This window comes from Oryx dammah, unplaced genomic scaffold (assembly GCF_014754425.2).
Source record: "Oryx dammah isolate SB20612 unplaced genomic scaffold, SCBI_Odam_1.1 HiC_scaffold_4, whole genome shotgun sequence".
NCBI classification, from domain to species: domain Eukaryota; kingdom Metazoa; phylum Chordata; class Mammalia; order Artiodactyla; family Bovidae; genus Oryx; species Oryx dammah.
In genome coordinates, this window is record NW_024070188.1 from 56,267,313 (window position 1) to 56,283,629 (window position 16,317).

Here is a 16,317-nt window from a genome sequence, read left to right on the forward strand (position 1 = left end):
AATGTATAAGGACAGGGAGTTTTTCTTACCCATGGTTATATTCATAGTGCCTCCAAGGCACATGTTAAGCCCTCAATAAATATTAGTTACATGAAATATAAATAAATGAAGTCCTATGGACCTTGTCTCAAAGTTCACAAAGAATTCAAATTCTTTATTGTCACTTCCACATCTATCTTTTTTGCTGAATGAACACCTACTACCACCACATGATTTCAGAGTCCTTATTTTGTGTTGACTGTTGTACTGGTGCCAAATGACACTAGTTTAATTGACATGCACTAATGAGCCAAGTTCAGAAAAGCAGTTAACAAGGGGCAGAGGCTATAGGCTTTCCAACCCCAAAGACTCACACCGAAGTAGTCATGACTACATTTACAGTGAGCGATGCTTCATCAGCAAAACATCACCCATATAATCAAATCAGAGCACTTCATTTAAAGTGTGTCCATTTCATTTGTATTTAATTTTTTTGGTATTGGTTTTGCTGCTCTATGTAATTTGATTCTCCAGATATCAGCAATGGCACTTTGGCCTCTTCCATTGATGAACTTCAGAACCTTCACTGCCCTGTGGCATGTCGCTGAAATGAGTCATCCTTTATCACTTATTCAGATGAATGCAGAATTCAAGTCAGAGGCCTGGTGGGTTTGGTATCACCTTCAATAGGCCACAACTATCTAAAAAAGGCTTTGTCCATCTGTCACTAAGGACATAATAGGATGTAAAAGTCATCCTCTAGAAATTTTATATCAACATCTGCAATCACTTGTGCCTTAAATTGTCATGGAAATCAACAATGGGGTCATTTACTACTAAGGAAATAACAGGAGAATTTAACCCCTAAAGTAACATGTCCCTCTATTTTCACAGAAATACATCTTCCAATGACATTAATGATTATTCCCACCACATGTTGAAAAGAATTTTCAATTCTTTTGAATTGAAATGTAGGTAAAGAATTTGTTCTCATTATGGTAGCAAATTGCACACTCTATTGAACCCCACTCCAGATTCTGGTCAATCAAATAGGCTGATTACCAGTGTTTCAATCTCCATCCTTCTATCTGCTAGACCTACTTAGCATAACACAAACAACCAGAGTGAATTTGGAAAACAGCCTTTATTGAAAAAAGTTCTTAAGCTCTAAAGGATGTTTAACAAATCCTAATATCTAATCTTCTAAAAGTTCCCAGTGACGTGTTATTTTTCATAGATGAAGAAAACTTTTAATACCAGCCACAACCAGGAATCAAAATTTTAAAAGCAATGTCCTTTATAATAAAATATGAAATATTCAGGGATAGGTCTGACAGAAGTCTATTTACTGTTTACTGCTTAGGAAGCCAGCTAAGCAGCCCAGAGACCCTCCCCATTCTACTGTTTTATAGATTAGGGTGACAACTTCACAGCTGTGACAAGGACTCTGCATAGCCACGTGAAACCCTTGATGAGATAATTCCGGAGGCAGTGATAACAGCATATCCTTGGTAGAGTCTGCCAGCCACTCACTAAGGCAGGCCCCAAGTGGCCATGGGGAAGGTTAGAACATGAAAAATCCCCCCCCCCAAAATTTCCACATTCTCTAGGAGACTTTTCATTATAGAAGTGACTTTTCTCCATTGTATATTCTTGCCTCCTTTGTCAAAGATAAGGTGTCCATAGGTGTGTGGATTTATGTCTGGGCTTTCTATTTTGTTCCATTGATCTGTATTTCTGTCTTTGTGCCAGTACCATACTGTCTTGATGACTGTGGCTTTGTAGTAGAGCCTGAAGTCAGGCAGGTTGATTTCTCCAGTTCCATTCTTCTTTCTCAAGATTGCTTTGGCTATTCGAGGTTTTTTGTATTTCCATACAAACTGTGAAATTATTTGTTCTAGCCTTGTGAAAAATACCGTTGGTAGCTTGATAGGGATTGCATTGAATCTATAGATTACTTTGGGTAGTATACTCATTTTCACTATATTGATTCATCTGATCCATGAACATGGTATATTTCTCCATCTATTAGTGTCCTCTTTGCTTTCTTTCACCAGTGTTTTATAGTTTTCTATATGTAGGTCTTTTGTTTCTTTAAGTAGATATATTCCTAAGTATTTTATTCTATTCATTGCAGTGGTGAATGGAATTGTTTCCTTAATTTCTCTTTCTATTTTCTCATTATTAGTGTATAGGAATGCAAGGGATTTCTGTGTATTGATTTTATATCCTGCAACTTTACTATATTCATTGATTAGCTCTAGTAATTTTCTGGTGGAGTCTTTAGGGTTTTCTATGTAGAGAATCATGTCATCTGCAAACAGTGAGAGTTTTACTTCTTCTTTTCCAATTTGGATTTGTTTTATTTCTTTTTCTGCTCTGATTGCTGTGGCCAAAACTTCCAAAACTATAATGAGGTGGATGAAACTGGAGCCTATTATAAGGAGTGAAGTAAGCCAGAAAGAAAAACACCAATACAGTATACTAACACATATATATGGAATTTAGAAAGATGGTAACAATAACCCTGTATGTGAGACAGCAAAAGAGACACAGATGTATAGAACAGTCTTTTGGACTCTGTGGGAGAGGGTGAGGGCAGGGTGATATGGGAGAATGGCATTGAAACATGTATAATATCATATATGAAATGAATCACCAGTCCAGGTTCGATGCAGGATACAGGATGCTTGGGGCTGGTGCTTTGGGATGACCCAGAGGGATAGTATGGGGAGGGAGGTGGGAGGAGGCTTCAGGATGGGGAACACATGTATACCCGTGGCAGATTCATGTTGATGTATGGCAAAACCAATACAATATTGTAAAGTAATTAGCCTCCAATTAAAAAAATTAAATTTATTTTAAAAAGAAGTGACTTTTTAGTTGCTTTTAGTTTAGTAAATCAGTATCTTCATTTTTTTTTTTTTTTTTCACTAAAGCTTAAGTGAATGGCGACTCAACTCAGTTTATGAGCCAATGTCAACACAGTCTCCTACCCTTGCCCTTTTAGTCTTTTCTGAGAAACTTGGTAGTTACCACATAAGCCACATCACTGTCATTCAGGGGGCACCTTCTACTGCCAATGGAGCACCACAGGAATGTTCGAGCAGAAGACTGGAGGGTGCCAGCTGCTAAAGCAGCAAGCACAAACTGATGCAGCAAGGGGAGAAGGCCAGGGACTGGGTGACCACCCATTCCATCATCGTGTCTTGCAGCCATTCTCTCTTTCCGTGTCCATCTCCATTCTCAGAAGGCAGCTACCATGATTTTTTCTTATACATCCAGCATCTAGTCAAAAGGTTGGGTTATAGAAGAATTAAGTATTTGTCAAATAACTGAATAAACCAGTGTACTGCTTGGAAAAGCATTCAGAGCAGGACATACTAGGAAGAGTTTTTACAAATGGAAAGAACTCTGTATGAAGGAAATTTCAGGTTTTCTAGACCCAGGTACATTAACATGGTGATTTTTTTCTCTGAAATTTAGAAAATGTAGGAAAAGTTCTTTTCTACATCTGGGAATATATTGGTAGTGTAAGGAAATGGCAACCCACTCCAGTATTTTTGCCTGGAGAATTCCATGGACAGAAGAACCTGGCAGGCTACAGTGTAGGGGGTTGCAAAGAGTTGGACATGACTGAACAAACTAACACATACACATACACACCTATATATAACAAACAGGTTTGCTTGAAGTCAGGTACTTTTCAAATAAAATAAACTGAATACAAAGAAATTTAGGGCTCCTAGTGTCATTCCCAACCTCACCAAATAAACAGTCATCTCTGGAATTGCCTGGGAGAATCAACTCTCAATTCCACTATACTTTGTAACTGAGTTACAGAGTAACCTGCCAGCAATCCTCTCAGAATTCATGGGGCTGTTTAAATAGAGCAAAGTCCACAAAAAGTTCCACTGAGATATGCTGAGCAAAGGCCAGAACCCCAGAAGAAAACAAGTGTAGCCTCTAAGAGAAGCTGACCTCACCCAGAGTGCAAACCCCACTGGCCCGGGGTAGGGGATCTGTGAGACTGGCAATGAGCCCTGTGCTGTCAGAGCTCCTGAGAGAGCTTCCAGGCTGGTTCCTGTTCTCTGGCATCTTCTTGCCTGTGACTTTGCTGCTGCTCCTTCTCATTGCCTACTTCAGGATTAAGCTGATGGAGGGTAAGTGAGAAGCCACCCAGGGCAGGGGTTAGAGGTCCTTTCCCATGGCACACATCTGAAACAAGTCCATGGACTATCTGTCTTTCTGGGAGGCCTGGAATCAACATTTTTTTAGTGTGCAGGGACTCCTCAATAAATGCCCTCTTAAGATACCTTCACGGGGGAACATGGCAAGTTTGATCTCACCAGCAGTTTGGATGGTACACTGGGCTCTGAAGGCTTGATGCAGGGATACCTCACTGCAGCCCCCCAAAGACAGATGAACTGTGAATCAGCAATTTGAACACATGACTGCTTCTCTCTCTCAGGCCAATAGATTCACAAACATTACACAGTGTTACATGGTCTGCTATGTCTGCCTGACAGGGGTGAATGTGTGTGTAAGTCCCTGTGAGTGTGTGCACATACACTTCTTTCTCATCCATTAAACTTTTATTAAGGAAATATGCCATCATTGTGCTATCAGAATGTTTGGTAAACATCAAGCTCTAATAGATATCTGATGGCTTGGTGTGAATTTACTATGAAACTGTGGTCTTAAGGTGGGGAGAAAAAAAGAAACCTCAGGACGCTTAAAGTGGTTGGGCCACAGGCTGCTGGGTCCCAGATTGAGACTATTTATTCTGTTGTAACTGAAAAGAATGAAACTACATTGTAGTTTGATTGACTAAGCATTAATAATAATAATAATGTACCCAAATGTTCGACTAATATAGAGGTTAATAGCTATTTTAGTAAAATCAACAAAAACCAGTAATATTCCTTAAGTTGGATGATGTCGTGTTAACCAAAAAACAAATCTGAAGTCCGTCTTCTCACCCTCCTTTGCTTCTCTCTGCTCCCATCTAGGATCTGCATATCCTTTTTTGGAGTCACTCCTGATTACATTTTCCAGTGCGAGCAGACAACCTTAGACAAGGCATGCCTTCATTTTTATGTGGATCCAATCCAATTCCAAATTTCCCTTTCTTATTTAAAAAAAACCCCTGAGAACATATAGCTTTTAAAATTATAGTTCTTTCTATAACTGTTTTCCTAAGGGCAAGCAGTTGTATATCTTCTCTCCAGTTTGAGGGCAAAAGAGATCACTTGGCCCCAAATAAAATATCACCAGTTTGAATCTCTATTTAGCAACTCCCACTTAAAAACTATAAACAGATGGTCAAATGTCATGTCATCAATCTTGCAACCAGGGTTATGGCAAGTATTATCATTCCTATTTTGTCCTGTGAAGAAAGGGACGTTGACAGATTAACTAGTGTGTTCACAGAACCCCAGAGTTTTGCATCCTGAAACAGAAACTTATCTTGCCTGCCTCATACATCCTAGTCCATCAGGCAAGAGATGCATTTTAAGATGTGATGGAAAGCATGTGGAGGTATCGTAATCATTAATCCCACATTTCAAGCCTTCGGAGGTAACAGTGCATGAAAATTTAATTAGTATGTAGAGAACATCAATTTTTTCACAAAGGAAGAAAGGAAATTCCCTAACATCCTGCACTCTTCAATCTGTTTCCATTGCCTTGAGTAAACTCTTGAGGTGGAGGTCCAATTCTTGAACTTTCCATCACCAACCCTTCATCAGCCTCTGCCATGGACATGTCACCTCTCCGTGGGTGAAAGTTTTGATGATCTTACCTCCCCAAGTCCTGAGATTTCTAAACTGCTACGTTCAAAGCCACTCAAAATACCATCACCCTGATCACAAACAAATTGCTTGCTAAAATAACCAACATTGCCAAAAGCAGTCACTATGAAAAACAAATTGTGTCTCTCGAAAGCCTGAAAGTTTTGTATGGAGTTAGATGTAAAATAAGGTCAGGAAAAGTGATCAGTTTCTGACCTTCAGCAATTGACATTCTCAAACAGGTAACTAAAGTATTGAAAATGTGCAGTGTGGCTAGGCATCTCTCACTGAACTTTTTGGAGAAGGAAATGGCAACCCACTCCAGTACTCTTGTCTGGAGAATCCCATGGACAAAGGAGCCTAGTGGGCTACTGTTCATGGGGTCACAAAGAGTCCGACATGACTGAGTGACTATATATATACGCTTTGGTGGTTAGCAATAGAAAAAAAAGAAAGGATTTAGAGAAATCAGAGTAAGTTAAAGGTTAACCAATGAAATTGTTAAGATCTCAGGTGAAAGGGTCAAACCAAATGGGAGTTTGAACTTCAGCTCTGTAACAATGGTCACACTACCTAACCTTTCTTGTTTTTTTTTTTTTAAACATATGCAATTCATCTTACAGGTTGGGCATTTAAAAATAAAACATATTTGATAACAATTAGTTGAAGAAAAATATAGCTAAAATTGAGGGCTTTAAAGAAAAATTATTAAGTATGTACTCTAATCTTCAATAGATCATAACATATGCATTTGTCAAAAGATTCCATTGAGGGAGCAGTGATTCTTGACTGGTCTGTCAAAGCATGACTAAATCAACTGTGTAAAAGCTCTCTTAACATAGCAAACAATCCTTATAGAAAGTGATTAGAGTGCTCAATCAGTCAGTTCAATCACTCAGTCGTGTCCGACTCTTTGCGACCCCATGAATTGCAGCATGCCAGGCCTCCCTGTCCATCACCAACTCCCGGAGTTTACCCAAACTCATGTCCATTGAGTCAGTGATGCAATCTAACCATCTCATCCTCTGTCGTCCCATTCTCCTCCTGCCTTCAATCTTTCCCACCATCAGGGTCTTTTCAAAGGAGTTAGCTCTTCACATCAGGTGGCCAAAATATTGGAGTTTCAGCTTCAACATCAGTCTTTCCAATGAACACCCAGGACTGATTTCTTTTAGCATGGACTGGTTGGATCTCCTTGCAGTCCAAGGGAATCTCAAGAATCTTCTCCAATACCACAGTTCAAAAGCATCAATTCTTCTGCGCTCAGCGTTCTTTATAGTCCAACTCTCACATCCATACATGACTACTGGTAAAACCATAGCTTTGATTAGACAGACCTTTGTTGACAAAGTAATATCTCTGCTTTTTAATATGCTGTCTAGGTTGGTCATAACTTTCCATCCAAGGAGTAAGTGTCTTTTAATTTCATGGCTGCAATCACCATTTGAAGTGATTTTAGAGCCCAGAAAAACAGTCAGCCACTGTTTCCCCATCTATTTGCCATGAAGTGATGGGACCAGATGCCATGATCTTAGTTTTCTGAATGTTGAGTTTTAAGCCAACTTTTTCACTCTCCTCTTTCACTTTCATCAAGAGGCTCTTTAGTTCTTCTTACATTTCTGCTATAAGAGTGGTGTCGTCTGCATATCTTAGGTTATCAATATTTCTCCTGGCAATCTCGATTCCAGCTTGTGCTTCCTCCAGCTTAGTGTTTCTCATGATGTACTCTGCATAGAAGTTAAATAAGCAGGGTGACAATATACAGCCTTGATGTACTCCTTTTCCTATTTGGAATCAGTCTGTTGTTCCATGTCCAGTTCTAACTGTTGTCTTTTGACCTGCATGCAGGTTCCTCAAGAGGCAGGTCAAGTGGTCTTGTATTCCCGTCTCTTTCAGAATTTTCCACAGTTGATTGTGATCCACACAGTCAAAGGCTTTGGCATAGTCAATAAAGCAGAAATAGATGTTTTTCTGGAACTCTCACTTTTTGATGATCCAGCAAATGTTGGCAACTTGATCTCTGGTTCCTCTGCCATTTCTAAAACCAGCTTGAACATCTGGAATTTCACAGTTCATGTATTGCTGAAGCCTGGCTTGGAGAATTTTGAGCATTACTTTACTAGCATATGAGATGAGTGCAATTGTGTGGTAGTTTGAGCATTCTTTGGCATTGCCTTTCCATAAAATAATCCATTTACATTCACTGTCCCATGGTGCTAGTGATAAAGAACCCGCCTGCCAATGTAGGAGACATAAGAGAAACTGGTTCAATGGCAGGAAGATCCCCTGGAGGAAGGCATGGCAACCCAATCTAGTATTATTGCCTAGAGAATTCTGTGGATAGAGGAGCCTGGTGGGCTACAGTCCATGGTGTTGCACAGAGTTGGACACAAATAAGGCTGCAGTCCATGGGGTCACTAAGAGTCGGATACGACTGAGAGACTTCACTTTCACTTTTCACGTTCATGCATTGGAGAAGGAAATGGGAACCCACTCCAGTATTCTTGCCTAGAGAATCCCAGGGACAGGGGAGCCTAGTGGGCTGCCATCTACGGGGTCGCACAGAGTCGGACACGACTGAAGCAACTTAGCAGCAGCAGCAGCAGCAGCAGCAGCCACGTGACTTAGGATACATGTCGAATTAAGTGGCATACTACCTAACCTCTTGAAGCTTCCATTTCTTCACTTGTAAAATAGAATAGCAGGATGTAGCTGTAGGGTTGCTGTGGGGATTAAGTGAGGTAATACACTTAAGGTTTTTAACAGTGCCTTTTCTGAACAACATTCAGTCATTAAGATCCCTGCTGATTTATTAATATGAATTCTCAGAAGAGAGTGTTTGTGTCATTATAATAACTATCATTAAAATATACCTGCGTGTGCTAAAAATACTGGAGTGGGCTGTCATATCCTCCCCCAGGGGATCTTCCTGACCCAGGGGTCGAACCCATGCCTCTCATATCTCCTGCATTGACAAGAGGGTTCTTTACCACCAGTGCCACCTGGGAAGCCAGTAGCCATATTAAACTTCCAGACAAAATTACCTTTACTTAAAAATAAATTCTAAAAATTTTACTTAAAATTAAGTAAATTGCCCAAGGTCGGTCACTTAGAAAATGGTAGAGACAGGGTATCTGGCTCCAGAAATAGCCCTCTCAGCTAAAACACTACCCCTGGAGTATTGAACACAGAGTAGGTGTTCAGTGGGTATCTGCTGAATGAATACTTTCAGCCCAGGCAAATAAGCTCATCACCAACATGAGAGCCAATGGTGGGAGAATTTAAAGGCGGCAAGAATTTTACAAAAATCTTGAGGGGATGGACCAATCTCTTTAACAGGGTAATTATTGATGATGGTGATTCCTCAGCATGAAGATTTATCTCTGAATCAAGGAGATTACATTTCTTCACCTGTGGCCCAACAGAGACAATGTCATTGCTTGCAGAATAATCTTCAATTACAAACTCTGATGTTCTCAGGGCCACTTGCCAATTCTCACCTGTCTAATCTCTCTATGCTCTCCTAAAAGTTCCATTAAAATGAAACAATGGCCAAATTACAAGCTCTTTCAGTATTACGAGCTATTTCTCTTGCTCTCTGCATTGAGCCTGACACAGACACTTGGTTTACAGGATAGATAGCTTATTGAGGAATGATGGGTTTCCTTTTGGTCTCTCCCCCCTAGTTTTCCATGCTTCTAGTTCTCTTCATTCAGTGTTATTATTCAGATCACCTATTCTCAGTTCTACAATTTGTATCCTGGCTCCTCATTCAAAGCATCTTTGGTAATGAAGAATGAGGGAAGAAATCACATATTGCAATGAGTCTATAACCTAAGGCATGGGCTATCTGAAGCAATACCTTTGAACTAGCAATAATCTATTTGGAAAGGCAGTGAAACTGAGTGGCTGAGAGTATGGGCTCTGGAGTCAAGACTGCCTGGGATCAAATCCTAAATCCATCAGTTTCTATGATCTTGGGCAAACTGCCTCATTTGATTTCTCTATACCTTCATTTGTTCATCTGTAAATTAAGAGTAAGTGACTACAACATAAGAAATAAGACCCACAAAGGTCTTTTCACAGTGTTTGACACCAAAGTGATCAACAAACATTAGCTGTTAAAACTTGAGGCTTGTGTAACCTAAGACCTGATAGCCTCCAATGTAAATGTACCCTCTCTCGACTAAGATGACAAGCAGTGTGGAATCACGGAAAGTTAGAGAAAGTGCTCATGTCCTGGGGTACATGGCATATAAAGTGTCTGGCAAGGAATAAATTGCTAGGATTTGACACGTGGGCCAAAAAGAATATTTTCAGGTTCAATGCTATAAACATGCATTATCTCCTATGAGATTATAAACTCCTGTCTCTGGCTTTGATAATTTGATTCATTATAATTCTGAAAATAAACTTTTAAGAGTAACAATAGTTTCTGGTATGCGTGTTGGTGGTAGTCAGAAAGAAGGCTGTATTTTTTGATGTATCAGGAAGATCTCAAATGATAACTGTCAGGATTTCAGGGCTAAAGATCAAATTTATTATTGCAAGAGAGGTAATGGGTGAAAGTACCAGAGCAGATAAGGATATACAGAAAGATGCTACATACTAAAAGCCAAGGGGAGGAGCATGATCAGGGTGGGGGTCACGGGAAGGGAGCTCATGTCAAATGTTACAGAGGGAGGAAACTGGGGATTAGAAAATGCCACCAGTTTGTAATTATGTCACCGATAAGTTTTAATATTTCAGTAGCTTTAAGTGAAGTTATATTTTAAAGGATTAAGTGAAAATTGGCATCTCAGTTTTCAGTCAAAGGTACCAAAAGGTAAAGAGGAGACAAATATGACTTGTCTAAAGACTAAATGCTGAAACACATTTTTGTTGGGGAGGAGCAGGACAGAAACCCTCTCTTACTCATTTCCATATCCCTAGGCCTTACATTAGACAGGCTTAATAAATGTTTATTGAATGTGGAAGTCTTAATACATTTAATCAACATTTAATCTACTGAATATAAAATATCCTTAACACGTAACGACTTTTATTACAGTGGTAATTTGCCCAGTCTAACCATGACCATTCTTTAGAAATAAGCATTTACCTTTCTTCTGGGAGAGGCTGAGAAGCAAAGGAGAGATCCTGCAGTAGTGGTTGCTGTGACAGCCGTGACTTCTGTAGCCACCAGGAGAGACGTGCTGGCCAATCACACCTTAGGAGCTGTGAACGACCAGCGGCACTCAGCTGCCTCTGAAGTATTAACTAGTATTTTTCCTTTCAGTTAATGAAGAACTGTCACAGACTCCTGATCACCAACACAGTCTCAATGCTGGCTCTCCTCTCTACCAGAGAAAGAAGTGGACGTGACTGTCAGGGACTCATCAGTGGCCAAAGCACAGCAGATTTCTGCTGGTCAGAGAGTAACAGTCAATGGCTTAGCGATAAAGTAGGTTAATAAACCAGATCCACAGTGAGATAGAAAGAACACTAAGATGCTTGGTCTGAACTATATTGAAAAGTGGCAGCTATTGTCCAAGAGGACAGCTATGAGACTCAGCTTAACCAGCAGTTCTTCAGAGTCCCAAGATTGTGTTGGATGGTCTATGGACTGGATACTTAAAAATGTTTCTAACAAACTTTTATAGAACCATGTCTACTCTGAAGGGCATTATTTTCAAACTAAAATTCTTCAGCATCATTATTACATAATTTCGTGGAAGCTGGCATTATTCTGACTTTGGAGGTGAAGAAACTCTGGTAGAGATAAAATGAATAGCAAAAGATGAGTGCCTGTGGATTCCACTGTGGTTCTCACTTCCTCTTCTTGACATTCAGCAAGGCATAAATGTCACCTTTTCAGGCATTATTTCTGGCCCTTGGTTTGCTTCTTCCCTTTTCCAGTTGCTTTTGCAAATCACAACATTGTGAGAACCCACAACAAGAGCCTCTCTTCACTGGGTATGGATCATCATGAAGGTAGCTTTCAGCATGACACCACTCGGAAATACTGGCCATTTGGTGAGAAAAGTAAAGAACACAATGTTCATGGAACTCATATGGAGAATAACTCAAGACCTTGTCTCAAAAACCAAACATCAGGGAGCATTTCTAAATGTGGAAAGAAGTCAACATTTCACTAGCAGCAACCATCAAGCTGAGACCCTGTGCTATACAGCAGCTTCTCACTAGCTAGCTGTTTTACACATGGTACTGTATAAATGTCAGTGCTACTCTGTGATGATCTAGAGAGGTGGAATGGGGGTGGGATGCGGTGGGAGGCAGGCCAGAAAAAAAAAAAAAAAGGACAGAGAAAAATTTCACTACCAGGATTCTTTCAGTGAGAACCCCCAAAGAGCCAATCTAGGTAACTGAGAAGAAACATTCAATTTAAAGTAGTAGTTAAAATCAGAACCTTGCTCATCACAGTTTCCTAGTTAAAAGACATTTAACATGTCCTAAGTGTTAAGTCTGGTTATATACCGATATTTGCATATGAATCCAACAGGCTATTAAGACTGATTATAAAACAATAAATTTGTTCACCTGAAAGAAATGCATTTATGTAGTGATATAGAAACTTGCAAAAGATCATGTGGTTGACCCAAAGCAAGAATGCTATTCTCTGCTTCTCTCCCCTCTCCTCCCTCACTCTCCAATTCTTCATATGCATACAATGAGTTATCGGTCTCCACTTGCACTTATTGCATAATATGAAATTCACTATTCAAGTGGAGACACTCATTTCTGGGTTTTATTTTATTTGATTACAAGGGAAATGTCTGCTGGGGCTTCCAGACTGAGGTAATTTAGCCTAAGTGTGCATGCCATATGGAAGGAGTAACAATAGTCCTTCAATTCTGGGAGGGATCTCGTTATAGCCTCTAGCGGAAATCAGCTTATGTAAAAATGCTTTCTTTGACAGAAGGTGTAGAAGGTTCAGCCACCAAGGTTTGCTCCAACTCTTCTTAGAAACAGGCACTGCCGAAGCCTGACTGATGACTCGGGGGGATGTATTCCACCACCTTTGCCCTAGCAGAGAAAATGCACCTCAACTACTATGCTAACAGAGCAGCTCTAAACATACATATTTTTAGCATAACCCAGTTGTGCAATGCTCATGAGTCGAGTCATGAATGCTTTTATATGCAGAGAGAAATAGAAACATTAGTCTTCTTATAGAGAGACCAAGTCCAAGGGTTTTACTACCATCTGCTTGAAGGCACTGTACTGGATTTCATGAGTCCCTCACAGACTGCAGCCAATCAGCTGCCCAGTCACCTCTTTGCTCTCCACCTGCCAAGAGTAGCAGTTCCTGCTCACGGGTGCTGTCACCGAGACCAGGCTGGTGGTCTCCTTAATATTTCACCCTATACTGTTTCTTCCTATGCACCAAAGCATTTCATTAGGGGCCAAACATGCTCCTAAGTGGTCTCCCTTCAAGAGTTATTAAGCTTATTTCTAATGTTCTAGTATCTGAATGAACTCTCAATTCTGTTTCCCTGACATCAGACTTTCAATAAAACAATGGGTGCTGTAAGTGCTGTTATATCGCCACCTATTCAACAACACCAAAAAATTTATTTTACAGAGCTAACTTAAAGCTGTTAATATCATCCATCTTGTTAACTGTGTTGGTAATTTGGAAATGTGGCATTGGGACACTACAAGTCCATGACTGTTTCTTCACATTCCAAGCTTAGACATGTTGATAAAACAGAAAATGAGGCAGGGAAGGGCACACATCATGTTCTCTAAAGTGTTATTCACAATCCTTTAAAGAAAAAACTTATTTATAAGTAGTTTGAGCAGGTATCAACCCCCAGTATTTTCTGGATATAATAGCAACTAGAAAATAAACAACAGATATACACTTTCACACACCAACAACAGTTTTTCTTTGAAATCTAAGTCCTTTGGCAAAACTAGCTCAGAAATCAGTCATAACTATTAAACACATTTTGTAAATCAATTTTCTGACTTGTTTATAAAAAGTTAGAATTTTTCCAAACAAATGCTCCTGAGTCTTGCTTTTTGAATTTATAATTAGTGTGCTCATCAGAAGCGACCTCTCAGTTTATCAACATTTATGCAAAGGTGTTCACCCTGGCAAATGAGTCACAGAACATAAACAGGAAGTACATATCTAAAAATTTTTATTTATAATTAGGAGACAAAACCAAACGATCCTAAAGGACATCAACCGTGAATATTCATTTGGAAGGACTGGTGATAAGGTGAAGTTCCAATACTTCGGCCACCTAATGCAAAGATCCATGATGCTGGGAAAGGTTGAGGCCAAGAGGAGAAGGGGACGACAGAGAATGAGATGGTTGGATGGCATCACTAACTCAATGGACATGAGTTTGAGCAAACTCAGAGAAATAGTGAAGGATGGGGAAGATTGATGTGCTGCAGTTCATGGGGTTGCAAAGAGTCAGACACAACTTAGCAACTGAACAAAAACCACCACCACCAGATTGAAATTCTTTCTGTTAAGAAAATTCAAATCTATATTCCAAAACCCAGATTGTTAAGAGCAGAGATGCCAAACCTTTACTGAGGTAATAAAGAGCCTTTTGAGAATTGAATGAGAGCCAGGAATAATTATTTTTTAATCTCTAAGAAAAATGAGTATGCCTGTAAATTTGCATATGTTGGGAGAAAGCCTAGACCCTTGAAGGCCATCAAGGAGTCTGTGGTAAGGAAGCCTGTAGCCAAGCATCTTAGGAAAAAACTGTACTGCCTCTTACACTGGCCACCTTACTTACGATGGATGAATAGACCATATCGGGTTCCTGACATTGCAGGGCTCACAGGAAAGTTGGGTCTATAAAATTCGAAGTCAAAACTTTCCTTACAGGCTTCCCAAGTAACTTAGTTCATAATGGTACAGAATTCTGTTCTGCAAAGTTCTCACAAGAACACAGCTCAGACTGGCAGAATCTCCCATTACTTACCTTTGGAGGATTAATTCACGCAGTGCTGTTAATACTCACAGTGGTAAACTTTTTGGAGGGCATTTTTGTGCCAGGAGCTCCACTAGGCACATTATACATTTTTCCTTCATCTAACCATGAGAGTATGCCTGGTGTGGGATGTACCACTACCCTCACTTCATAGGTAAGTACCTTCATTGAAGTCACATGGTTCAGTTACTGAGCATAAGGCACTGCAATGCCCAGCTGTAGGAGTCTAAAGCCTGTGTTTCTGAAGCAAAACATTTTATAAACTTGAAGCTACTATAAACCCAATTTGGCATCATGACTATTCAGAGGTTTTTGGCCCTGGCCAAGGATCAGGAGTTGGACACCTCAGATTTGCCAGCCGACTGCATTCTTTTGGGGTCAACTCCCCACTGTGGCCTGATCCCAGCACATACATGAACAGGTGCATGCGAGGATCCATATGTAAGCCCATGTGGACTTCTGCAAATATAGTTAAGCCTATGCTCATTGTGTCAGCAGTGACATTCACATGTCCTGTGCAAGTGTGTAAGACTCTACTGGAAACTGACCAGAGCACCATACTCAGAAGAGCAATGTTCTCATGACTGGACTTTTGTTTTAAATTATGGGGCTTTTATGGGATTTCTTAGTCTTTCATCACAGAATATTTTAACAGAATGAAATAACCAACCTCTACTTACCACCTCCTAGCTTTAGCGATTATCAATTCACAGCCAATCTCGTTTCACCTGAAGCACAACTCACTCCTCCCTATCCTCATATTATTTTGAATTCTCAGATAATTATATGATGTTTCACAGACATCGTACAATTTTATCTGTAAGTAAGGGGAAAACTTAAAAGTCCACGCTGGGCAGTAGTTATGCTAGTTTGCTTTATGACTGGGGTCATGGTGATGATCACTTCATGAACTGTGACTTATGCAGTGAGGAATGCTGTGCGCATCACAAAGGGAAACAGAAACTACTCACAACAGTGAAATGCCAAAAATTCACCAACTCTATGTGTTTTTTAAACAATATCATTTTTCATCCTGCTGTGGCCTGTGGAATACGCATTATTCTGTTTCCTGTGTTCCACATAAGATCACTGGAAGGTTTATGTGATAGTCATAAAAACCCTATATAACTAAAAGGAATTATTGCTTGTCACCCTCAAATTATATTGCTTTTTGAATTAAGATAAACAATTAGCACCTGGATGTCTCATAGCAGTGAACCCTGTTGACCTACATTCTTATTCTACCTCTTGGGATTTTGAAAGCTCACTTCACACAATGAAATTTTAACATTCTGAGAATTATTTTGCAAGAAACACAAAATACTAAAATAGAAGGCCTTGCTGCCATCATCACAGTTGGCATGATCAACATGATTCCCAGATGCTTCTTGGGTACCAAGCCCCCACAGATACTCTGAATATCCCTGGGACCCCAAACTCTGTCCTTGCCATCTCAGCTGCTAAAACTGAGCCCTGACTGAACACGGCATTTCTGAAGCTGCCAGAGTCATACTTAGTCTCCTATCAGAAGCTATCATTAGAAATTTAGAAGGATGTGGTTCTCAAAAAACTCTGGCAAGATC

General features: G+C 39.9%; 1 protein-coding gene across 1 annotated transcript; it reads left to right on the forward strand.

Annotated features, from left to right (window-relative positions):
• The first annotated feature begins 3,900 nt into the window (after window positions 1–3,900).
• Window positions 3,901–11,634, forward strand: SMLR1 (small leucine rich protein 1). Its single transcript, XM_040239205.1, is given in 3 exon segments — window positions 3,901–3,990; window positions 3,992–4,142; window positions 11,050–11,634. Coding segments are annotated over 3 exon segments (327 nt in total). The 3' UTR covers window positions 11,136–11,634.
• The last annotated feature ends 4,683 nt before the right edge of the window (window positions 11,635–16,317 follow it).